Here is a 25,154-nt window from a genome sequence, read left to right as displayed (position 1 = left end):
AGGAGGAGGAAAGGCTTTCACCATTAAGTAAAGCTAGGTGCAATCCTGTAATTCTTAATTATGATAGGTTTCTGAGCTCAGCAAACAAATGTAAAACACTCCGTGCACGCCATGGATATAGCACATGGTACATCCACCCTTTATGCAAAAGTCCCAGAAGTGTCCCCCCCACCACACCCTTCTTTTCTCCAGAGAATAAAAATTACAAAGTGCTTTTCAGAAAACACGGGGAAAGTGTACTATGTAAAAAAATAAATAAATCATAAATGACTGTCACAGAAATGGCTACAACACACAAGTGAGTAAGCATTCTGTTAGCACAGTGCATGAATTTTTTTCTTTTATAATGTGTTTAACGCGTAGTCCTTTGTATGCTCCTTGTTCTAGTGGCGTAAGATTGCTATACAGCTGCTTTCCCAACCAAGCCTACATATTGTTATACCTCATGTTTACTATTATACAAAACTTTTGGTGAGTTGGACAGGTTAACAGGGTCCCATCACACCCACATCAAAGACAGTCTACTGCAAAGAATTAAAGAGACAGATATTTGGTCACAACCTGCAACAAGATGCACGATGGGAGCATCAGCAATCTGAACTGGCTGGTTCGGAAACCGGGCACTTATCTGGAACAAAAGCAGAAAAACGCTCACATGAACTCGGGTGTAAGCATAACAAACAGCATTAACTAGTGCTTGAATTTAATGTAGACAGTGAGAAATGCAACTCGCAACATTTATTCATACTACGTATCAGGTGGCAATGAAATGCTAGTGGAAACAAAACAAGAAAACGAGCTATGAACTCACTTATTACTTACTGAAGTCCATGATGTAAGAGCAATGCATGATATATCACCAAATTTTAATCTCTAGTACAGACCTTAATTCAGTGTTCTAAATAAACTTCAGCTCATATTTTAAGTTCAAATTTCAATTTAAAAAAAATAATGATTCCAGTGTGCCGATATTTCAGTGCAAGTTAGTTAACATTGATCTATAGCCCTCCACGACAGTGTGCTCCTTAACTCGAAAATAGTCTCTGCATATAAAAATACCTTATTAGGAAATCTGATATAACATGCATTTTCTTTCATGTACAAACTGGTAACATACCTTTTTCAATACGAAATGATGACTTCTTTCTACCTCGAGAGTGCATTTGCAGTTATAATTTTTAAAAATCGGGCTGTCAATGCATGAACGTCAAACCCAAAGGGCAAGTGCGCTGTTTTTAATCACAACTAATCAGCACCAACTGCAAGTACCAAGCTATGTGAAAGATAGTATATCTGGCACACTAAATAGCCACTGCCCAGTGTGCTCTCACTTACCTCTAGTGGCAGAAACAGTGGGGCTATCATGCTGAGTGCGACGTACATATACACTAGAAGCTGCCGTTCTTTCCTCACCTGGAATGCAGAAGTTTAAAACATCCATGCAGCAAATCAGCTGTATTTTCTGCATTCTATGAAGGATTTAAACTGCAGATTCGGATCCCGCTGTGATCAAGATTTCGCACTATTTTCAAAGCAAGAGCTAGGCTACTACTCCCAAAGGCAGATTGGAAATGCGATTTGTATGATGACAATGGTGATAACATTAGCTAGTCCCTCTGTATCGGGTGAACACCTGATTGGAGTACCAGCCGGAAAAAATGTTTCAGCTGAAAATTTGAAGCAGGTGTCAAGCCAGCGTGGCTTTGTTGAGCAGACTGGGCTGCTCAGCAGGTTTTGATCACAAGTGCATGAGACAAATTTGCGTTCACAATGCATTTTCTTACAGCATCCTGCCATCTTAAATTTACAGCAGATTGTTGCATCTGCGCATGCGTTCTATGCAATGCATGGCATTTCATGCCGTCTGCTGTCCATTCAGTGCGTGCGTCTATGCCATAGAACACAGATGACACATGCAAGCGAGCTCATGGAATATGTACTGGATGCTTTCCCTGCCAGTGCCGTATGAACATGCCCAGTCTGCTCTGTTGGGAGTAGGAGTGTTGTAAATGCAAATTAAGAGTCAGCGCTCTCCAGCAAGTTCAAGTCCTCTGCTGTAGAGCAGGCATAACACTCTAGAGGTGAGACGGAAATTCACCATTAGCACGGCTATGAAGAGCACACCTACAATCAACAACCATAAAAAGAAATTACTGCGACTTCTCTGACAAAAGGTTACAGGTTACAAGGAACGCATGCCAATACTTCAGCATACTATAAGAGCTGATGAAAATACAAACGGAGAAGTCAGCCGAAAGGAAACCTAAGCAAACATATTTAACAAAAAATATCCAGCTATGCACTATCATGATACAAAGTGGAAATATTTCAGACATTACAAAACAGTATACACTCTCACAGAATAGTTTGCACGGACACAGTTAAGAAGAAGGGAAAAAACACTAAAGCCATGTCATTCACATCGATACAAACAATGATATTTTAACCTTGTGTTTGGTGCATTATAGCCTTAGTTGCTTTTGCACCACAAAACTCAACATAACCAACTAATGCGTTTTTTCTAACAGCTGCTCAGCTTGAACTCTTGGAAACTGCTAGCACCTAGTAAGGTCAAAAACCATAGACTAAATCCTTTTTAAGCAACAAGAACTAAAACTAAAAGAAGCAGGTAGGTAACGTGGAAGTAACAGACAAACCACTCACAGCCAGAGATCCAATGCACCAAAGGATGAGGCTGTACACAACAATGATTCCCATTGTCGTGAACTGCCATGGGGTACTATGAACACCAGCATTCAGCACCAGAATCCCGAATATAGTCTGCATCAAACACGGCACCCAATTTTAGCAGCCACTATAAAAGCCACTCAAACAATCAGAGAAAGAAGAAGGTATCCAGCAGTGAGCAGGGAACACCTCTTCCCAACATGAAAAATAACTGAGCATGTCTAGATCAGTACACAGTACCATATTTTCTAGTGTATAAGACGCGTTTTTACAAATTTCCTGTAGTACGACCTGCACATATGAGTCTTATGTGCGTTTTTTTTTTTTTTTCATTTTGTGCAATGTTCATAGGCGAACTTATTTACCAATATTTACAGTTGTTATAGTGTTCGTTATAGTGTTCTAAAATTGTGCAGCCATCTCACTGGTAGAATGCAAAAAGATGGAGACATCCATGTTTCTCGCCTTTTCCACTCTGCCAAGACAAACCAGATTGAGCCAACTCTTTTTGCCAGTTACGATTTACAATATTGTTTGGTGGCTATTGCATGTGTGCTTTCTACGCATGTGATGTGCTGCGTGCATCAGAGCGCCCGCGCGCAGAGACGATCAGCACAAAATGCAGAACAGTTTCCTAGACTAGAATAAATTATGTCTTAGCTGCAAAGACAAATCAAGCGATCTTTTAATCTGCAAAGCCATCTCTCCTTCTTGTTGGTGCATCATGGTTGTCAAGCAATGTAATTGCTGTGCTGTGGTCACAGAAAAAATGCTATTAGGCACAAAAATACCTCCTTTCAAGGGCCAGGGTTCGAGCTAGTGTGTATTCTACATGAGGTTCCATAGCACGCATCAAAGAAGGAACAAAACACGAGCGCTACTATGATTTAGCACTCGCGTTCTGTCCCTTCTTTGATGCGCGCTATGGGGCCTCCTCTCAAGACTGTGCAGACCACTAAGGAATCTGTTTCACTGTTCTCTTCCTCTCTCTTTTCATTTTAAAGAGGCGATCCCAGTACTAGTAACTAAAAGTTTTCACTACACTAACAGCGGAAAGCTCATGTCTTGAGCCAGAATGAGTATTTTTCCCACATGTAAAGACTAGTTACACTTGTTAAGACCCCTAGATCTAGAACAGAAGTTCATTAAGATAGATGATTTCACCAAATACTACTTGAAACAAAGTAAACAAAAAAAAAAGAAATAATTAATAAGATTAAATTTGAAGCAGCCGTAGAAAAGAAAGCGAGAGATATTTCCCCCAGCTGGACTAAGACAGCAATACTTCCATTCACTTTGAAGTAATCAAATTTTATGAAATGATTTAGCAGATATGCAGCTGCAATGCACCTGCACAGAACAATATATACACAGTGATATGTAACCAAATACAATGCTTAACAAAATAAACATAAATTAGCTAAAATGTTAAAAAAAAAAGCACATTCAAGAGGCCAATTATTAAAGTGACCCAGTATTTAGCCGTGAATGTTCCAACTCACATATGACAGGAACTCAAGCTTCAACAGTGCTAGAAACTTGCAAAATGTCCTGTACATGTCTGAAACAACAAAAGGAAATACAGTGTAACGTCTCTGCCTTGTGATACGCACGCAGACACTGACAGTTCATTAGCAAACTAAACAATTTTTATGTGCAAGTTGACCGAAAACTCCATAAACAGATATGAAAGTAAAATCATCAGTGAAAGCTTGCAAGTTGCAGCACTACCCGTTGCTTAAAGTGAATTTGTGCCACAAGTGAGAAATTCCCTTCTGTAAAAAAATATATTGTTACGGTACGCAGTGAAAGAGACGATAACGAAGTGCTGGGCTAGTAGAGAAAGATGACGCTGCAGCTACGTCTGGTTCTCCTGTGAGTGTGTCCCTGACGGTGAACTGTTGCGGCTACGACGTACCATGACCTCCTAATATCTCGACGTGCCTCGTAACATCTTGGTGGAGCTGCTGGGTTAGACACCAATACCACAAGCTGGATCTCCGTAGTGGCCGCCAACTTGGTGCTAGCACTATGCAGTCCGACGCAGCTACCTCCACAGCGGCACAACCAGCGCCCACTGTCGTCGTTGCGCAGCCTCGTGATCCGGGAACCTTTTGCGGCACCGATGACATCGACGTCGAAGACTGGCTCGCTATGTACGAGCGCGTCAGTAAGCACAACCGATGGGACGCAACGTTGATGCTTGCAAATGTTATTTTCTACCTGGCTGGTACGGCGCGCGTCTGGTTCGAGACGCACAAAGAAGATCTAACATCCTGGGACATGTGCAAAGAGAAGCTTCGGGATCTCTTTGGCAAGCCAATCGGACGCAAGCTCGGCGCTAAAAAGGACCTGGCATCGCGAGCACAGTCGTCGACCGAATCATATCTGTCGTACATACAAGACGTACTAGCTCTATGCCGCAAAGTGAACAGCGCCATGCCCGAGTGTGACAAGGTGGGCCACATCTTAAAGGGCATTGCTGACGACGCTTTCAACCTTCTATTTTGCAAAGATTGTACGACGGTCGACTCCGTCCTCGAGGTATGCCGGCGGTTTGAGCAAGCTAAACATCGTCGTATTGCTCCCCGCTTCGACCGCTTGCCAAACACAGTTGCTACGTCTTCGTGCGAGGATCTGCCAACACTGCAGCAGCCGTCCCATGAGCCAAACTTGACCAGGATCGTTCGCAGAGAGCTGGAGGCAATGGGCCCCGTCGCATTCACACCTCAGCCGGCGGATGCTACTATAGCACTGATTCAAGCTGTCGTTCGCCAAGAATTCGCGAACGTGGGCCTTAATGCGAGCGTAAGCCTCAGCTCTGGTCAGTCGTCCGCACAGCCATCTGTCCAGCCCACCGTTCTGGTGGTAGCTGCTGCGGCTCCGACTGCGCCCTTCCCGACGCGATACCCCGGATCTACCCGCTACCGCAACCCAGAAGAATGGCGGACCTTCGATAACCGACCCATCTGCTTCAACTGCTCACGTGCCGGCCACATTTCTCGCCATTGCCGCAGCCGTTGGGTTCCGCCACTTCGACCTCGCCTCTATCATGATCGCAGCACCGCCTACGGACCACACCCAACCTCTCTCCGTGATATGCCCTCTCGTGACTTTAACCCGCCATCCCCGCGCATGTCCGGCCGATCGCCGTCTCCCCAGACCCGCCGTTCGCGCTCGCCCCTACCTCACCGTTCCTCGTCCCCTCACTTCTCTGGCCCGCTCCCGGAAAACTGATCAATGCAGCTCCCGGAGGTGAAGCTGCATTGACGACCCGGCCCGAAAATCCTCTGCTGACCCTCGCTCATCGCCGCAATCTTCTAGATATCTGTGTAGATGGTGTGCCTGTTACCGCCCTCATTGACACTGGTGCCCAAATTTCCGTCCTCAGCTCTTCGTTTCGCCACCGACTCAAAAAAGTTGTCACACCCGCCTCTTCATCAGCCGTTCGTGTCGCCGATGGAGGCGTCGGTGCCGTCGTGGGACTTTGCACTGCGCGCGTGAGCATTTGTGGTCGAACTACCCCTGTGCTCTTCACTGTAATCGACCGCTGCCCTCACGATGTGATCCTCGGCATCGACTTTTTACGGCGCACTCTGCCCTGATTGATTGTTCAAGTGGCCTCCTTCGCTTAGACCTGCCTTTCTGCTCCGACCGCACAGATATCAAGCCACGCCTCTGCTCCGTCGAATTTGTTCGCCTACCGCCCGAAGCTGCCATGTAATGTTCCTTTGACCACGTTTCCTGCTACAGTTGAATCCCGCCACAACGAATACCGCCACAACGAAATTTCCGCGACAACGAATAATTTTTTATTCCCCGCGAGTATCCTATAAGAATTAATGACCTAAATTTCTCTGCACAACGAACCATTTTTGCAGAGCGTTTCCGCTTCAACGAAATTTTCGCGTTCAAAATCGAAACCGAAACTAGTTTTATTGGCGAGAAGTCCAAGTCAAATCCAAAGCCACATTAAGCATGAAATCACGTGATTGCAGTTCCGCCATTTTGGCTTTGTGTCGTGGTCGCGTTGTTCACTCGCTGCCTTTCTCTTCGACAACGACGAGTTTTCATCCGCAGGACACGATGGCAACGCAAGTGAAAAAACGCAAAACTCTTTCCCTTGAGCAAAAAGCTCAAATAATCGCCCAAGCAGAAAGCGGAAGGAAGAAAGCGGCAATTGCTGAAGACTTCGGAATTTTTGCAAGTTCGCTGTCAACGATTCTAGGCAATAAGAACAGCGTGAGAATGGCACTTGCTTCAGGCACATCCTCGAAGCACAAAAAGGTGACGCGGCCCCTCCATGAAGAGTTGGACAAAGCAGTGCATGCGTGGTTTGTGGAAGCACGAGCCAGCAACGTCCCCCTGTCCGGAAGCATCGTCCAGCAGAAAGCCTTGAACTATGCATGCCTACTTGGCATTAATGATTTTAAAGCCAGCATTGGCTGGCTAAACCGTTTCAAGGCCCGCCATAACATCGTTGGAAAAGTGTTGTGCGGCGAGTCAATGTCAGCAGACGTGGACGGAGCAGCTGCTTGGAAGGCGAGTAACATGGCCGGAATTTTAAGCAACTTCGCGCCTGCAGACATTTACAACGCCGACGAGACCGGGCTATTCTACGAGATGTTGCCGGCTAGGACGCTCGACTTCAAGGGGCAGCGCTGTCACGGCGGCAAACACAGCAAAAAACGCATCACAGTGCTGCTTTGCACAAACATGGATGGCTCGGACAAGCGTCCGCCGTTAGTCATAGGCAAAAGTGCCAAGCCGCGCTGTTTTAAGGGAACTCGTAGCCTACCTGTGCAGTACAAGGCGAACAACAAGTCATGGATGACCCGCGCTATTTTCACCGAGTGGATGATGGCATTCGACCGCGACATGAAGCGGCAGGGCCGTAAAGTTTGCTTGCTTTTGGACAATTGTTCAGCGCATCACTCCGACGAAGTCAAGCTCACTAACACGGAGCTGAGGTTTTTCCCTCCCAATTGCACGTCTGTCTTACAGCCTCTCGATCAGGGCGTGATTCTTAGCCTGAAGCGCGCTTACCGCGGGAGGTTAATTCAGCGGCTGCTTTTTAACACTGAAACCGGCCGAGACACGAAGGTGGACTTGTACGTGGCACTGCAGATTATGTCTGCTGCCTGGAGCACACTGGGGCGCTCAGTAATTGTGAACTGTTTCAGGCACGCCGGATTTGCCGAAGGTCGACCCGTACACTCTGCTGGCCTAACACCAGGCGTTACAGACGACGACGAAGAGGCGTCACCGGCTCCGGGGATCGCGGCCGCCTGGAAAACGCTGGGAGAAATAGGAACCGTGCCGCCTAATCTCGAGCTCGACGAATACATCGGCGCTGACGCTTGTGTTGTTGTTCACGAAGATGTGAGTGATGAGCAGATCATAAAAGCTGCCCGGAATGATAAGGACTCTTCCGATGAAGAAGACGACGACGTACAGGAAGCGCCGGCTGCGGCAACCGCCGTACAGGTGATGGACGCTTTTGATGTCATCAGGAATTTCGTTGCTGTCCGAGACGACGATGTTGCAATGGGTTTGCTGACCGAGTGCGAAAATCGCGTGACGGCGTTGCTCGCCGTGAAGCGTAAGCAAACCAAGCTTACAGATTTTTGGCATTAAACGCCGTTGCTGCTGCTTGGGCAATTCTTTCTGTGTTTCACGTCAAATTTTTGCGATAACGAAGTTCCGCGAGAACGAATTTTTTTTCGTGCACCGTGAATTTCGTTATAGTGGGATTCAACTGTATTCCTGATGGTACATACGTCACTTGTCCAATCACCGATGTTGTTCTCCACCGTAACGTCATACTCCCTCACACTGTCCTGACCGTCACGGATAACAGAACCTATCTTCCCGTCCTTAACTTTAGCCACTCTGTCCAAGTTTTGCCCCATGGCACTGCACTCGCTGACTTGCTTCCGTTGGCTGACTGCGAAGTTTCTGCCCTCAAGCCTGTGCCTCTGTCTGAACCCCCCGTATCAGCTTCTCGTTCGACCCTTTTTACTTCCATGATAGCACCGGATTTGACACCTCAGCAAGCCGGTGCGCTCTCCGACCTTTTGCTTTCGTACAAGGACATTTTTTATTTTGCCGACCGACCTTTGGCCCAGACATCTGTCGTTACCCATCGCATCAATACTGGTGATGCCAGCCCTATTCACAGAAGGCCTTATCGAGTCTCTCTTGCTGAGCGCCACGTGATACAGAAGGAGGTCGACAAGATGTTGACAAATATTATTGAGCCTTCCTGCAGTCCCTGGGCGTCTCCTGTCGTTTTAGTCAAAAAGAAAGATCAAACTTGGAGATTCTGTGTAGATTATCGCCACCTCAATCAGATCACTAAAAATGACGTTTATGCGCTCCCGAGAATTGAAGACGCCCTCGACTGCTTGCATGGTGCCAGCTATTTTTCCTCGATCGACATGCGTTCCGGCTACTGGCAAATAGCTGTTGACAAACGGGATCGAGAGAAAACCGCATTTGTCACCCCTGACGGACTATACCAATTCAAGGTCATGCCATTTGGCCTCTGTAACGCTCCTGCGACCTTCTAGCGCATGATGGACTCGCTTCTCCGTGGCTTCGAGTGGACAACGTGCTTATGCTACTTAGATGACGTTGTCGTTTTCTCTCCCACGTTCACAAGTCACCTTGAACGGCTTTCTATGATACTGGCAGTCTTTCGCCGCGCTGGTCTTCAACTCAACGCAAAAAAATGCAGCTTCGGCCGCCGCCAGATCAAAATCCTGGGACATTTGGTTGACGAAAATGGTGTGTAGCCCGACCCTGATAAAGTTTGTGCAGTCCGCGAGTTCCCTACACCACGTAATACAAGTGATGTGCGAAGTTTTCTCGGGCTCTGCTCCTACTTCCGTCGCTTCATTCGGAACTTTGCTGACCTAGCACGTCCCCTTACCTCCCCTTTGCAGAAAAACGTGAATTTCTCGTGGAGCCATGAACAAGCTCAGGCCTTCACAACGCTCATTTCCGCGCTCACCGCTCCTCCTGTACTGGCGCACTTCGACCCGTCTGCGCCTACAGAACTGCGCACCGACGCTAGCGGACATGGTATTGGCGCCATCCTTGCCCAGTACCAGCACGGCCACTCTCGTGTGATTGCCTATGCCAGCCGCCTTCTATCTCAGTGCGAGCGCAATTATTCCATTACGGAGCGAGAATGCCTTGCACTTGTTTGGGCGTTGACCAAATTCCGCCCTTATTTGTTTGGGCGGCCCTTCAGCGTAGTGACGGACCATCATGCCTTGTGTTGGTTGTCATCACTTAAGGACCCTACTGGCCGCTTAGGTCGCTGGGCCTTGCGATTACAAGAATACACGTTTACTGTTGTGTACAAGTCAGGCCGCCTACATCAAGACGCCGACTGCTTGTCCCGCCACCCCGTTGACCCTCCTGAACTTCCTGACAATACTGCTGACGACTGCGTTTTGTCCATTTCGAACTTTCTCCACATCGGCGTCGAACAGTCGTGATCCTTCCCTGCGCCCCATTATTGATCACCTGCGCAACGACAGCACCGATCCGCCCATCAGTATGTTTGTGCTGCTTAATAACACATTATACCGACGCAATATGCGCCCAGATGGTGTAGACCTTTTGCTTGTTGTCCCGACACATCTACGCTCTGCTGTTCTTGCGCACCTTCATGATGCACCTACAGCAGGGCACCTAGGAGTGTCCCGCACATACGACAATGTTCGACGGCGATTCTACTGGCCTGGACTCTACCGCTCTGTTCGTCGCTACGTCGCCGCCTGTGAGCTGTGCCAGCGCAGGAAGACCCCGTCTCTTCACCCTAGTGGGCCCCTGCAACCACTCGCAGTTCCAACTGAGCCCTTTTCTCGAGTTGGTCTCGACCTGCTCGGGCCATTCCCCACATCGACTTCAGGGAACAAATGGATCGCCGTAGCGACCGATTACGCCACCCGGTATGCCATAACCAGAGCTATCCCCACCAGCTGTGCCTCCGACGTTGCAGACTTTCTTTTGCATGACGTCATCTTGCTCCATGGTGCTCCTCGTCAACTGCTCACCGATCGCGGTCGCTGCTTCCTTTCTAAAGTTGTTAATGACCTTCTGCGCTCATGCGCTACGCGCCACAACTTCACAACGGCCTACCATCCACAAACGAACGGTCTTACTGAGCGCCTTAATCGTACCCTGACCGATATGATGTCAATGTATGTTTCTGACCATCACCGTGACTGGGACATCTCTTTACCTTTCATAACATTCGCTTATAACTCCTCACGACATGATACCGCCGGATACTCTCCCTTTTATCTACTCTTCGGCCGCGACCCTCTACTTCCCTTCGACACCCTACTGCCTCTTGACAATTCCTCCTGCAGTTACGCTTCTGATGCCATCGCCCGCGCTGATTCCGCCCGTCATATTGCTCGAGACCGGCTTCGTGCGTCCCAGCGTTCTCAAAAGCACCGTTACGATCTCCAGCACCATGACGCCTACTACCCTCCTGGCTCCCTCGTACTCCTCTGGCTCCCTGCTCGACGTGTAGGCATGTGCGAGAAACTTCTGCCCCGCTACGTGGGCCCTTACCAGGTCTTGCGGCAACTTACCGACGTGACGCACGAGATTATCCCTGTGAACCGCCACTCCCCGGCAAACCATCATCCAGAAGTCGTGCATGTCGCCCGTCTCAAACCTTATATCTCGCGCTCTGTGTAGTCTACGCACCGGGACTGTGCTTCTTCCGCGGGGAGGGGTATTGTTACGGTACGCAGTGAAAGAGACGATGACGAAGTGTTGGGCTAGTAGAGAAAGACGACGCTGCAGCTACGTCTGGTTCTCCTGTGAGTGTGTCCCTGACGGTGAACTGTTGCGGCTACAACGTACCATCGGCTCCTAATATCTCGACGTGCCTCGTAACAATATGCACATATCTGTCTACAAGTCTGTGTTTTCCCCTTTGTTCCCTGGGTCTATCTATTCCCCTTTGCTCCCTAGGTCTATCTTTTCCTTTTTGTTCCCTAGGACTGGAATTGGTTTTTTTTTTTTTTTTTTTTCAGTTTTTCTTACATAAGTGATGTTCTGAACTCAAATCGGATGGCTTGGATGACAACACACCTCTCTATTGATAACGATTATACTTTTTAATCACACTGCCTGGCATAATGCGCTCGCAACCATTCCTCCATTCATTGCTTGGGCCCCTCTAATAATTCTTGTACAGTACCATGACACCAAGAAAGCTACAAAACTTTTGCTATGTAGCACTAAACATTACTTTTCCTATAAAAATGAAATAGATAAGGCATGAAAACAATATAGTAAGTAGTATTCCTGGCTTCCTTTTCAGAATTAAGTGGCTCATTCTCCTTTAGAGTATGCTCTCTTTAGACCAATACTCCTTTATGCTCATGCTGACAACAAAGACAACACACCATTGTATAAACCTGATAAACAAAACAGCATTTCTTGGACATGAACAACGGCTCTAAAAAGAGAGAAAAGAAGATCGGTGACCCCTTTTTCATACAAAAACATGATTCATGTAATTTATATACTAAAGTTGCTTCTTTGCATGTTTGAAACAAGACAGCACCCTGTAACACAACCTAAGGAAGAAGGGAAACGAGGTCCTACCAATCATTCCTTCAGAGACTCCAACGAGCACAAATTCCGTCCAGGTTGGATGGAAGACAGTCCTGGTAGCAAGGACTGCCGATATGCTCGTCACTGTAGCAGCCACTAGTGCCCGGTACTGCAAAAAATAATAACAATAATAATAATTCTGTGCAAACTCTTCTCAAGAAATTAGTAATTCTAGGAAATGTAATATACAAGGCCCTCAACCCTGACAAAGTATCCCTCTGCTGCAGATTAGTGGCCATGGCCAAGGTCTCTAGTTTTCTGCAATTCCGTGCGAAATTGCAGATTTTGGAATTTTTGGAAGAATTGTGTTAGCAGCCACATTTTTTTGATGGTAGTGCAAATGTGAACATCAGCAGAAGTCATAGCATGATGGCAATCCCAATAATTTAATTGCCTGAATTCTTTTGAAAAACAAGAAGCAATATTACCATATTTGTGCAAATATAACATGAATTTTTTAACTTCAATTGTATGTTTCAGAATGCACCTGACATTACATTTTGAACCAAGCTACAAATGCGGCATTTCTTTTTTTCTACCACTCTTGAGGTGTCCACAGCAAGCTCACCCATTATGCTGACAAGGCGTGAAGAAAAGCAGAGTTCTAGATGGCCTTTGGCAACTGATGTGAAGTGCATGGCACACACTGGTGAGAAAATTGCTATCACTACAAAGCGAAGGTGACACAGACAGTTGAGAAAGAAGAGAAGGCAGTGAAAGAGCTATGAGGAGTAGAAAAAAGAAAGAAGGGCCGCTGGGCACAGAACTGCACAGTAGAAAACACGAAGCAGGAAGGCTAGAAGTGGCGGCACAGCATCCGCTGCTGCATGGCAGGCCAGATTTATAAATGCATATTACCGATCTCATAGGAATACTGCTGGTCTTAGGTTTTTGATTCATGGAATTTGAAATTTTCTGTCACAGAAAATTAGGAGCCTTAGCTACGGCCAACTTCCACTCAGCACGAGTCACGAATTCAAACCTGACCAGCTAGACCAGAAGAGGTTTAATGGAGGAGAAATGTAAAATCACACCTGTGCAGTGTGTCGAACTGGAACTGGAAACGAACCTGAACTTTTTTCCACCATTTTGTAACCGAACCCAAACCGGAACAAATCGGAGAAACCGTTGCGAACCGGTTTGCAGTACTGTTCTGACCCACTTTTGCTGGCGACATACATTCATAGTTTTTTTCTTTTACCGCTGCTTGTAAAGCACTCTCCTCGCTTATTTCCTAAGCGCCACTGCACACTGCAAACATCACAACTATTGAAAAATCCTGCATTGTGGAAAGATGACAAGAAAAAAGAAAAATAGATTGGCACATGCATAGCATCAATCTCTGGTGTCGGGCTATTGTTTCACCCAAACACGTTTGGCCGCTGCACTGCACAATACCGCCGCTCATAGAGAACGCTGACGCATTCGAGAACCGTCCTAGGCAGTGAATTAACAGCATACAATTCGTAAGTTGTTACATATTTAGATGAATAAATATATAACCATGTACAACTCAAAAAAGAAATGACGAATCATTAAAAAAATATCACGCAAATACTTTTATTTTCCTATCATTTGACGATGTCGCAACGAAATACATGGCATGTGCATAGCAGCAGAATGTGATGCGACGCCAAGAGGCAATTTGCTTGACCAAGGTTTCAGAATTATGAGACGACGTCTCCGAAGCCGAAACTGAACTCGAACCTGAAAGGCGTGAACCTGAACCCGAACCAAACCTGAAAAAATTCCGGTTCGACACCCTGCTCCGGTGCTCAATATAAACAAATGTTTTAGGTCTGATTGCTGCACACTGCGTCCAACGTAGACTGGTAACCACTGGACGAGTCCTTCTACATAGGCAGCATTGCACTGCATGCCTTGTGCTACACACTCACTTAGCAAAAAAAGAAAAAAAAGAAAGCAACGGTAACATTGTATTCATTTTTAGTGATGGTAGACTAGGAAAATTGAGTCTTCTTTTCTTACATATGAAATTCCAAGTGTATGCTAGACATCACCCAGAGGCGCTTAAAAGCAGCAGTGCTGCCCCTTGTGCTCAGAGAATGACGGCTCAAGTGCTGTGGTCATTTTAATAGGTATGCCAGTGTTTTAAAATTCTGCCTGCAATGCTGTGGCCTAATGTGTGCCCTAAGCCTGTGCATTCAGAATTAATTCCAAGGAATATGGATGGAAGCAAACTGTCACCTGTAGACACCAAAAACGAAGCATTTGCAGGTTAAACAATAGATGAGCCACTTAGGCAGTCAGGCCTCAGTGCTGAAAGGTGATGCCGTCCAGTTCAATGTAACAAAACATGGATATGTAGTGCCCAACTGACACCCATCCTGCAAATATTAAGTCAGCCTTCTTTGGCCACTAAAAAGCCCAAGCTCGTTGAAGACTACGCTTTGTGGTACATTCTCAAGCCAACCGCAGAGGCAAGGGGAACATTGCTTTCTGAACACAGATTAGCTGCTCTTGTCTTACTGTGCAATGGTTCTAAAACAAAAGAATCAATAAAAAAAGTGAACAAAGTATACTGGGCAACATCAAGAAGGAACAATGAGGGCGATTCCACTTAACTTTTTTTTTTTTTGTAAAAATTTTCTACCCCTTTGTAGTTGTGCTCATGTTTGTTCAGCACCAAAAGATAATTTACTTCTAAAGAAGCTAGATTTAAAAATGAAACATATTTTTTCAGTAACCCAGTCCAATCTGTAGACAAGAATGTTGAAAAGGACTCGGTGACTCTTAGCTAGATGTGAATGGCAGCGTGCCCTAGCACAAAGGTTGTGCAACTAAAAAAACAGTGCTGACATCATTCTAGCCTGTTTTTAAAAATTTGCACTGGCGGCAATAGCTAAGTGTAATTTTTTGGCATTTTCTAACTCACAGAAACTCTGTTTTCAGTGAAAGCAGCCCTTTTGCCATAGAAATGCAGCAACCCACCGTCACTGACAGGCTTCAGTTAGTCCTTGGAGTCCCCTATATATTTGTATCAACAGGGAGATTACCTACCAAAATGAGTGAAGAGTTGGAGCCATCTCCACAGACAAAGTATTCTGTGGCACTGTAGACCGACGCCAACATCATGCAGGCCACGTGCAGTGCAATCTCATACTCGTGCTCCAAGAGGACTCCAGACACTCCGAACCAAGCTCCAAATACTGGAAGCCAAAAAGAAGAAATTATAGCAGAAATGGCGAAAGCCACGTTACAGGACTGTTTTCGCTAACTGCATCGTCATTGCCATCCCTAGTATCATCATAATCACTATTGCTACTATCATCATCATTGTCACTGACTGCATCGTCACTTTCATCGTTACTAACATGTTCACGCTAGACAAGGAAAATTTCTATTGGTTTCTCACGAGCCTTGGTTTCACGCTCAACTGGGGATAAAGAGTTTCCCATAAAACTGCTTCTACCGTGCTACAATCCATGACATGCGGGGTACATTGGCCAGTTCTGCACTCTAAACATACAGCTTGTCATGACCGACACGGAATGGGCACAACAAGGGCAAGAACTCTGACCAACCGACAGTAAACAGCACGATGACATCAAAGGCGAAGGGATCGTATGGCTGCACCAGCAGCGTGCCACTGTCCGTTGTGCCATTGACGGGCACAACAAGCACCTCCTGTGCTGACTGGAGAAGCAACGGGATGCCCATGCCGAGCTGAACAACCACGTTGATAACATTGCAGAGCAGCAGCAACAACTCATGCCAGGTGTACTTGAGGAAGAGGACACTCTGCAGACAACAAGAGACGGAGCGTGCAACAGTGAAATAAAAAAGCGTGTGCCATTGTTAGTGCACAAACACCTAAAAGGAGTATACACACCAATTTTTAATTGCATGTTTCATTCAGTTGGAATAGTGGCAAGTTGGTTTTCCATATAAATATACTACCCAAAACTGACACCAAAGGAAAAGGACACGATACAGGTAACAAGCGCACTAATTACCTGTATCGTGTCCTTGTCCTTTGGTGTCAGTTCTGCGTTAAATTCCGCGTAGTTGTATATTTATAGGAATCACTGTGAGTGACTCGCAGACAAGTTCTATATATGCCCACATAAAGGCATAATTTCCTTTCCCATGCTATTCTTGTTTTTGTTTCAACAACTGAACAGTGGCCATGATGTCAATGTTCAGTACAGATTAGGAGGCATGAAAACAAAATTGCAGTATAGTGGCTGTTGCTTCTATCGCCGTAGCTCTCGACTTTTGAGGATTTCAGATCTTAATTAAAAATCCAAAGCAGCAATTCTATTGTAGTTATTACCATGTCTCATGTGACGACTTATGGTGAACTCAAGACATCCTGCCAATTATTAAACCAAAACAGAAAGAGCATGAGAGAAGAAATTAAACTACAAATTACATTTGAAAACCATTGGTGAATAATGTGTCATTATCCCTGTCAAGGAGGAAACTCCTGATGAAAGTTAAAGAAGACCACAGAGTGGTAGCGAACTAGGTAGGGCCAGCGCCTCAACGCCAGAACTTCGGGTTCACACGCCTCGAGAAGGCACGCACTCGTAATCAGTGCAAAGCAAAGACGAGGATTGCACCATGTCATAGACTCCCAAGGTAAAAGATGTATTGTCCCGATGCTGGAACAGCATGCTTGAAGGAAATACTTATGCGTCACTACAAATAAGAAAACACACTACCAAACACTTGGTGCCAACACTTTTTTTAGACATTGTTTTAGGTCAGTTTACAGCATAGTTTCATTCTGCTCAAATGTTTAGTGTCAGAAATTCGGTCCCGCCAATCACTGAACCCAATCAAAGTCACAACTGAGTCGCACTCCTTAAATTTTAATCCAAGCGCAAAAAAAATTTGTTCTAAATAGAAATATACACAAAGCATGCTCCGCCCAACACAGCAGCCATCGCAGGCTGCCTAAATGAAAACATCAATAAAGACAGCAGCAACCAAATATACTTTAAAATAAAAATAGAGATCAGCAGGATGACAATATCTTAATAACAATGAAAAAATGATTTTCGTTGAGTTCTTCAGCTGTAAACAATTTAGAAAGGAACGAGCACAGCATGCCGCCATGTACCAAATACACTGGAGCACTGTGTCTGTCTACCTAGCAAGCGAGAAACGATCAGATTTTCAGGGACACTACGAGAAGAAAGTGAAGGTGGCCTACAATGACAGATTACCATTTAATGATCACAAAAATGCTACTTATAATAAACGTTGGGCCTTTGTATGCTTAAAAATGGTCCAAAATAAAATACATATGTCACCACACATTGGTAGTCTGTGCAAACAGTGCATTGAGACACTTTTTGCCTTTTTTTTTTTTACAGGTCTCCAAGAATGGGCTACATCACCATTCACTTTCAGCAGGTATGATAGCAGTCCTTTTCAATTCTTTCATCACATGTTGCAGTCATGGGCAGTATCGAAGATACATATATCTTCGATACCATCCTTAGATACAGTTTATGTATCGGTATTAGGCATCGTGTGCTGGAAATGGAAAGTATCGGAGTATCGGTATCGAAAATACATTTTTAAAGTATCATGTATTTTGAAGATACTTGATACTAAGGAAAACTTCAAATATTGAAACCACTGTGAGACTCGGTTGACGGCGCTTGCTCAGACGGTAGTACAGGCCTTGAAACAGCTGGTCTTGTAGTACCGCCTGAGTTCCCAACAAATGCCCCGGCCCGTCAGCGTCAACCACATTTCCAGATTTCCTTTCTTTAAAACTGAACGAGGCGTGCTCACGAGGTGCTTTACTTTTGAGCATCGAGTGCGTACCACGAAGTTGCTAAGCCTTTAACAGACACACCGAGAGATATGAACAAAGCAGAAACTTAAGGCGAACACGCAGTAAGAATCACGCACACTGACGTACCCCTAGCTTCTCTTCCCACCCTTTGCCATCCGCCCCCCTGTACGTCTCTGTGGCGTTTGATTCTCGTCAAGCAGTGTCCAAAGTGTGGTGTCGGATGCAGTAAGTAACCCTTCCCAAAACCCCTGGGCTCCATGTGCTGGCTCTGCTTGGCGGCAAGAACACAAGCTTCTAAGGCCTCAGTCCACCATGATGCAGCCGGCTAACCATGTTCTTGTAGTTACGGCGTTTGACGGAAAACAAATACATCCTTTGTAACTGCACAGGGAACAGGGTTCCACTAGACTTTTTTTCGGAAAAATATTAAGTCTAAAATTTTATGAAATGCACGACATGAAAGCTATGAATGCAATTTTCCAGTATAGTTCGAATAACAAATTATGCGGTCAAACAATTTTTTCCAAAATACATTTGAGCAAACCTTGAATAAAACTTGTACAGATATCTCTATCTTAAAAAAAAACTTTAATTTCTGAAATTTTCAAATTGATTGACACCATATTAGCCACTTTCTGTTAATAAAGATACTTCTATCTTTTATCTACAACCAGCCGTACTTCTCCAGCAACGCTAGTGATCCTCGAGTTTCCTAACTACCTCCAGGATGCTCGAGTCAACACGGCTATGGTTCACTCTCACAAGCTGTTAAAAGGCATCTTCATCTAATACAACACTGCAGTGTGCTCGTGTGCGTATGTAGAGAGGCTTTTCTCATTTGCGTCACTTTTAGCACACCCACATCGCGCTCTTACCTGGCTAAACATTCAGCCATATAATTTTTCTTGTTTTCCTTCTAGCTTTCAACAAAATGCAGAGCTTCAAAAGTTTGTTATCGCACTAAAGGCAATATAGCTGCTCAGTTCTACAAACGCACGCAGGTTGCACTTTTATATCTGTATTTACAGCCAAGAGCTCACAGGGCGGTTCGCATGAAGATTATTAGTTTAAAGAATTCACTAGGCTACTTGCAGAAGCAATCGCTTAATTGTAACCATGGCTTCAATTCAATGTAAAGTTCAGACAAGGACAGCTGCCCAAATAATAACTCCATGCTAACGTATTCATTGAAGCCCTTTCAGAAAAACTACACTATATAGATTCTAGAAAGCATGGTAAAATTTCGTAATGCCACCAATCGCATTAACACCTTTATTATGTTAGGATTTCAGTGATGTATCGAAGTACCGTCGATTCAGTGCCGAGTATCTGTATCGAAACTCGATTTCGATCCTGTATCTTGTATCGGTATCGGAAATACAATTTTTCAGGGTATCGAGTATCGGTATCGAAGATACTTTTTCGAAGTATCTTGCTCAGCCTTGACACGTTGGAATTAAAAGGCAGAAAAAGAATTCACACTCAATTTCTTAGAATTTTCTAAGAAACAATGTATCTTTTTATTTCAGCTTAATGTCTCGAGGCAATGTCCCTTACTATTATTTGTTCTGTGTGCGTCCCTTCCGATTTATGCTAAATCTTCTGAACATCCACCAAGAGTCTCATCATTCAACCCTGCCTGCCACTTGCAAGACCAAGCTTTTCCCTAGAGTCCCTTTGAACACTCAAGAATACTCTCATATTGGTGTTTTGCAGTTTTTGCAGGAGCCTCATTGCCTAAATAAAAAACTGAGACCTTGTGAAATATGATTTTTTTTTTAATTTTTTTTATGGCAAAGCGAGATAAAATCTTACTTAAAATCTGACAACTTCATGAGCATTCTAGAGAGAACCAAATGTACAAATATGACCCCTGAAGACTGAATGCCAAGTATGACCATTATGATCGTAACTTTCAGAAGTTATGCAAAATGACTTTTCAACTGATATGAAATTTGCTCTGATAATTCATTCCTTTCTCAGTCATGTTCGTTAACAATATTCAGAATATATATATATATATATATATATATATATATATATATATATATATATATATACCTTTTTCTTACAGTAATTTCATTCATTGTTCACAAAAATATAACGCTTCACTATGCCGTGCCTTTGCTATTATATTTTTTACTCATGTCTGTCAAGTTTATTAAAGTTTGGTTTAGTAGTATTAAAGTATCCTTTTTTCAGACTTTTGAACTCCAAACTTTGTGTTACTCCTTGATAAAGAAATATCTTCAGCTGCAGTGTTTCAATGAGCAGAGAGGAACTCCAACAGCAAAAAAATAAAGATACCAAATTTTCTAAAATTAAAGATTTTGCAAAAATCAAGACCCCATGGCAGTACTTCACAAAACAACCTTGCACAATTAAGTAATACCTGAAAAGCATATATAGAACAAACACATTTTATGCTTAGGTGCTGTAGGCAATTTATTACATCAGATAGCTGATCATACTTCCGTAACCGGTCTAGCGTGACTGAGTGTGTCTTCTGGGCTTGTGAAATAGCATTCCAAGCAAAGGTAATCCAGGTTCCATTTGCTACATATATTTTTCTTTTCAACACGTGCAGCCTATTTTCATTTTATCCTTCATGGCACAAAGCAGCACTTGAGAAAAAAATGGCCTAGACACAATATTAGACGAATTCTTTAAGTGAACACATTTATGCAGATTTAAATACACAGATCAACACGTACTTGAACAAGTCTTCTCAAAATAGTTGACTCATTACAGTTTTGATTGCAAACTGTACAAAGGATATATGCCCAACATGAATGTTCTGAAGGGAAGTTAGCAGTCTCTACTTTCTTGCATCATGCTCATGTTTTCCTTTCATGTGGACTTCACACAGTTTCAGTTGAGCATCAATGCACAAAGGCAACACATACGGTTTGGTTTAATTTTTAGGGTTTCACGTACCAAAGCGACTCAGGCTACGAGGAACACCGTCGCACAATGCTCCAGAAATTTCGACCACCCACTGACATCACACAACAGACGAGCACCTTGCCTCCATCAAAATGCAGCTGCTGCAGCCAGGATCCGATCCAGTGTTCTTGTATTCAGTAGTCAAGTGCCCTAACCACTGAACCATCCAATGGGGCAGCAACAGATATATATATTGTTACATGGTTTATTTACAGGGCGGGTGTTAGATGCACTGGTCGTTAGCACACCCAGAGCGAGCCAAACCAGCTTCCTCTTCCTCTTCAGCTTCTCCTGCAGCCCCTCATCTTCCTCCAATACAGGACCACCGCAGGACATGCGTAACACTGTACCCTTCGCAGACAAAGCCCGCCGGGCGAGTCAAGGTTCGTCACGCTGATAGCAGTGCTTCATGCGGGCCACGTGAACTACTTGAGTGTTTCGAGAACGACGACCATGGGTGGTCAGGCGAGAGACTACAAAGTTGACTGCTCTGATGCGTTCCAGCACAACGAAAGGACCACTATACTGGTGCAACAGCTTCTGGGACAGGCCGCGCTTACGCAACGGCGTCCAAAGCCACACCAAGTCACCAGGGGCATAATTAACATCTTGGTGACGCTTGTCGTAGCGTTGCTTGTAGCGTTCTTGGGAGGCTAAAGTGCAAAGTCTAGTGAATCGGCAAGCTTCTTCAGCCAAAGAGAGAGTATGCGCTAATGAAGTTTCAGCTGGGAGCGAGAAAGGTAAAAATGTGTCCAGAGTATTTCGTGGAAGTCGAGCGTAAAGAAGAAAAAAAGGACCGTAGCCTGTCGTTTCATGCTTAGCAGTGTTAAATGCGTATGTTATAAACGGAAGGACTTCATCCCAGCTTTTGTGGCGGGAATCGACATACATTGCGAGCATATTGCTAAGCGTACGATTGGTGCGTTCGGTAAGGCCATTTGTTTGTGGGTGGTAAGGAGTTGAATGGCGAAAATAGCATGAGCAGAGACGAAGAAGTTCTTCTACAACTTCTGCCGTAAATTGCCGCCCCCAGTCACTTATTAGCACACGAGGAGGCCCATGTCGAAGAATGATGGACCGTAGGAGGAAGGCCGAGACATCAGAAGCAGTGGCTGACGGTATGGCAGCAGTTTCACCCGATTGTAGTGGGTGAGCCAGTCATCCACGTCTTCCCCAGGCTTGCCATAGAAGTGCCGGGGTTCCCGATAGGGCTGTGTGGTGGTCGGTTGAGCTGTTGGCATTGGCTGCGTCGGAACATCTGCTTGTGCCATCTCCGTCCGTAGAAGGGGTAGCCCAGCTATCCTTCTGCTTCGACGGGGTAGGAGAGGTACCGTGGTGATCGATACCTGGACACTCCACTACAGTTGTTACGTAGTTTATTTACAGGGCGGGTGTTAGATGCACTGGTTGTTGTTGTTGTCGTTAGATGCACTGGTCGTTAGCACACCCAGATCGAGCCAAACCAGCTTCCTCTTCAGTTTCTCCTGCAACCCCTCATCTTCCTCCAATACAGGACCACCGCAGGACATACGTGACAATATCTTTTCTCTACCAGTATGACATGTAACATTAGAGACATGACACTTCAATAAACAATGACCAGTGCAAGAGGAATGTGCCCATATATACTTATATTTTATTTGACTTCATTATATTTATAGCTCTCTCTAAATATGTCAGACCGATGCACATTAGGGAAGTGACGTAACCTTTTTTACATCCTTGCTTTTGGACTGTGGGAAGAGAATGTGGTAATGTCATTTACTGACTGTTTTCATCCTAAGGTGCATCCTACAGTCAAGTATGTATAAAATATTTAGTGGCAACATTCAATATTTATGTCAAATAGTCTAAGGTGATGCAAGGATCACGCTGCCTTTGATGCTGGTCGGTTTGCAACATCGGGACATACGAAACTTGCCATGATATCAATATTCTCTATATTTTGGCTATGCAGACCTAGTGCAAGGTATAAACTGTTCTAATCTGACCAGATAATTTTCCATTTCAGACAATACCGACCAAAAACTAATGTCGCAGGAGTGCTTCAGAGCGTACTCCTGACCGCGGCTTGTTAGTAACTCATATACACCTCCTGCTATTCCTAACGAATGTCTGCGCGCGACCGATTTTATCACAGTGAGTATTTTTGTGTGAGAAACATGTCTACCAAAAACTACAGCATCTAGCACTTACCATGTGCGGTCGAGGCACATCAAAGGTCAACATGTCACCTGGTATTACCCATCAAGCATATCCGGCACTTGCTGAGTAATCACCAAATCGTACCGATAGCAGGCCTGTTAGTACGAAGGAAATTGCTTGATCTACTTTCGAATAATTAATGCGGCTGCACATTACATTGACGCGGCCGGACGCGATAACGAGAAAGCAAAGCAGCAATGGGGGCTAGTTGGTTTACCATTTAAAGAATTTTCGCGCTACGATATACACAGATACACGAGAAAGCAAGAACCACGTACACAGGACAAGCGCGCTTGTCTTGTGTACGTGGTTCCTGCTTTCTTGTGTATCTGTGTATATCGTAGCGCGAAAATTCTTGAAACAACGAGAAGTATTACGCTTTGCATCAATGCCTGTTGACCAAAAGCGGCGTACAGCCGCCGCCCTCAGATCTAGGTTAGGCGAACCATGCACAATTAACGCACTCCGCATCACGTACTACAACACGCAACGACGAATTTGTCGCAGTGCCAGCTACAAACTATATAATTTTACAACTTTCGCGAAAGTACCGCTGCTTCAACGTCGCGACATGTTGAAGGAAGAAGAAGGTTTTGGGCACAATGCCGGCAACATGTAGTCGCGAAGGCCAACCTGATACAGGAACAAATACCGAGTGTCCACTCATCTTATAATAGCCGTATCAACCGGCGCTTCGAGTTTATCTTAGAGAGCCGATATATACTTACGCCGCGGTAGATTCTCGTGTAGGAGCCAGAATTCTCGTAAGCGGGCAAGAAATCGACTCGAGGCATTGCAGCCTCTTATCGCCATAAGCATAACTGTCATCCGAGAACTCTCGTGCTGCAATCAGCCAGCAGCGAGCACGTGGTTTCTTGTTTATATTTTTTTCCGCGCGGTAGTGGAGAGATATGCAGAGAGAAGGTATATGGATGGGCGGTGGCTTCACACCTCCTCTCTCTTTTAATATTTGTACTCATTGTTGCCGAACGCAGTTTTGCCTGCGTGCCATTTCGCGCGGAAGACAAAACAAATAATAATAATACCAGTTTGTTGAGATTTAATGCAAAATAGGCGCCTTTAGCACTAGTACAAAAACAGGGCTCATTACCACAAAATATTATGTTGAAATAGGATTCAGATAAGTGCCAATACGTCAAATGTAAAACTACATTCTAATGGAAAAAGAACCACAAGTTAAAGGTGAAACTATAGCCTAACAGAAAAACACCACAAGGAAGAAAACAGGACATGAGGCTGTTGGAAAGAAGGACATGAGGCACTGGAAGGAAGTGTCCTCTTCCTTGTGGTGTTTTTCCATTAGGCTGCAGTTTGACCTTTGCCAATATTGCCAATGCTGTTAACATTCTGTACACATTATGTCAGCAAATTTGGATAACCCTGCAGTGGCCACAGGATTGGAGGAGGTCAGTTTACATCCCCATTCCAAAGAAAAGCAGTGCCAAAGATTGTTCCAACTACCGCGATCGTTACCGCACGATCGCGCTTATTTCGTATGCTAGCAAGGTGATGCTGAAAATCCTCCAAGGTAGGCTGCAGCAGTATGTGGATCGGGAGCTTCCGGACGTGCAAGCTGAGTTTCGCAAGGGCAGAGGAATTAGAGACCAGATTGCCAACCTTCGCTGGATCATGGAAAAAGCAAGAGAGTACCAGAAACCCATCTACTTCTGCTTTATTGATTATGCAAAAGCGTTTGACTGCGTAGATCACAGCAGATTGTGGCAAGCTCTCCAAGAGATGGGAATTCCAATTCACCTCATCCGTCTCCTCAGGAACCTGTATGAAGGGCAAGACGCCACAGTCGGAACTGGGTATGGTCTTACTGATTGGTTTCCGATTGAGAAAGGGGTGAGACAAGGCTGCATAC

At 44.9% G+C, this 25,154-nt stretch overlaps 1 protein-coding gene across 1 annotated transcript in view; it reads right to left on the bottom strand.

Moving 5' to 3' along the window:
* Positions 1–24,146, bottom strand: part of LOC146179148 (uncharacterized) — a 30,032-nt gene extending 5,886 nt beyond the window's left edge. Inside the window, exons 1-8 of the mRNA XM_084578819.1 lie at positions 23,995–24,146; positions 15,885–16,101; positions 15,361–15,509; positions 12,331–12,448; positions 4,191–4,249; positions 2,665–2,781; positions 1,336–1,413; positions 562–628 (exon numbers count right to left, since the gene is read on the bottom strand). Of these exons, the coding sequence (XP_084434945.1) occupies positions 562–628; positions 1,336–1,413; positions 2,665–2,781; positions 4,191–4,249; positions 12,331–12,448; positions 15,361–15,509; positions 15,885–16,101; positions 23,995–24,060 (871 nt within the window). The 5' untranslated portion in view covers positions 24,061–24,146. The remainder of the gene's footprint in view (positions 1–561; positions 629–1,335; positions 1,414–2,664; positions 2,782–4,190; positions 4,250–12,330; positions 12,449–15,360; positions 15,510–15,884; positions 16,102–23,994) is intronic.
* Between the last annotated feature and the right edge of the window lie 1,008 nt (positions 24,147–25,154).

This window comes from Amblyomma maculatum, chromosome 9, assembly GCF_055883805.1.
Source record: "Amblyomma maculatum isolate TAMU_Amacu chromosome 9, ASM5588380v1, whole genome shotgun sequence".
NCBI lineage: Eukaryota > Metazoa > Arthropoda > Arachnida > Ixodida > Ixodidae > Amblyomma > Amblyomma maculatum.
This window is presented reverse-complemented; position numbering and strand designations above follow the sequence as displayed.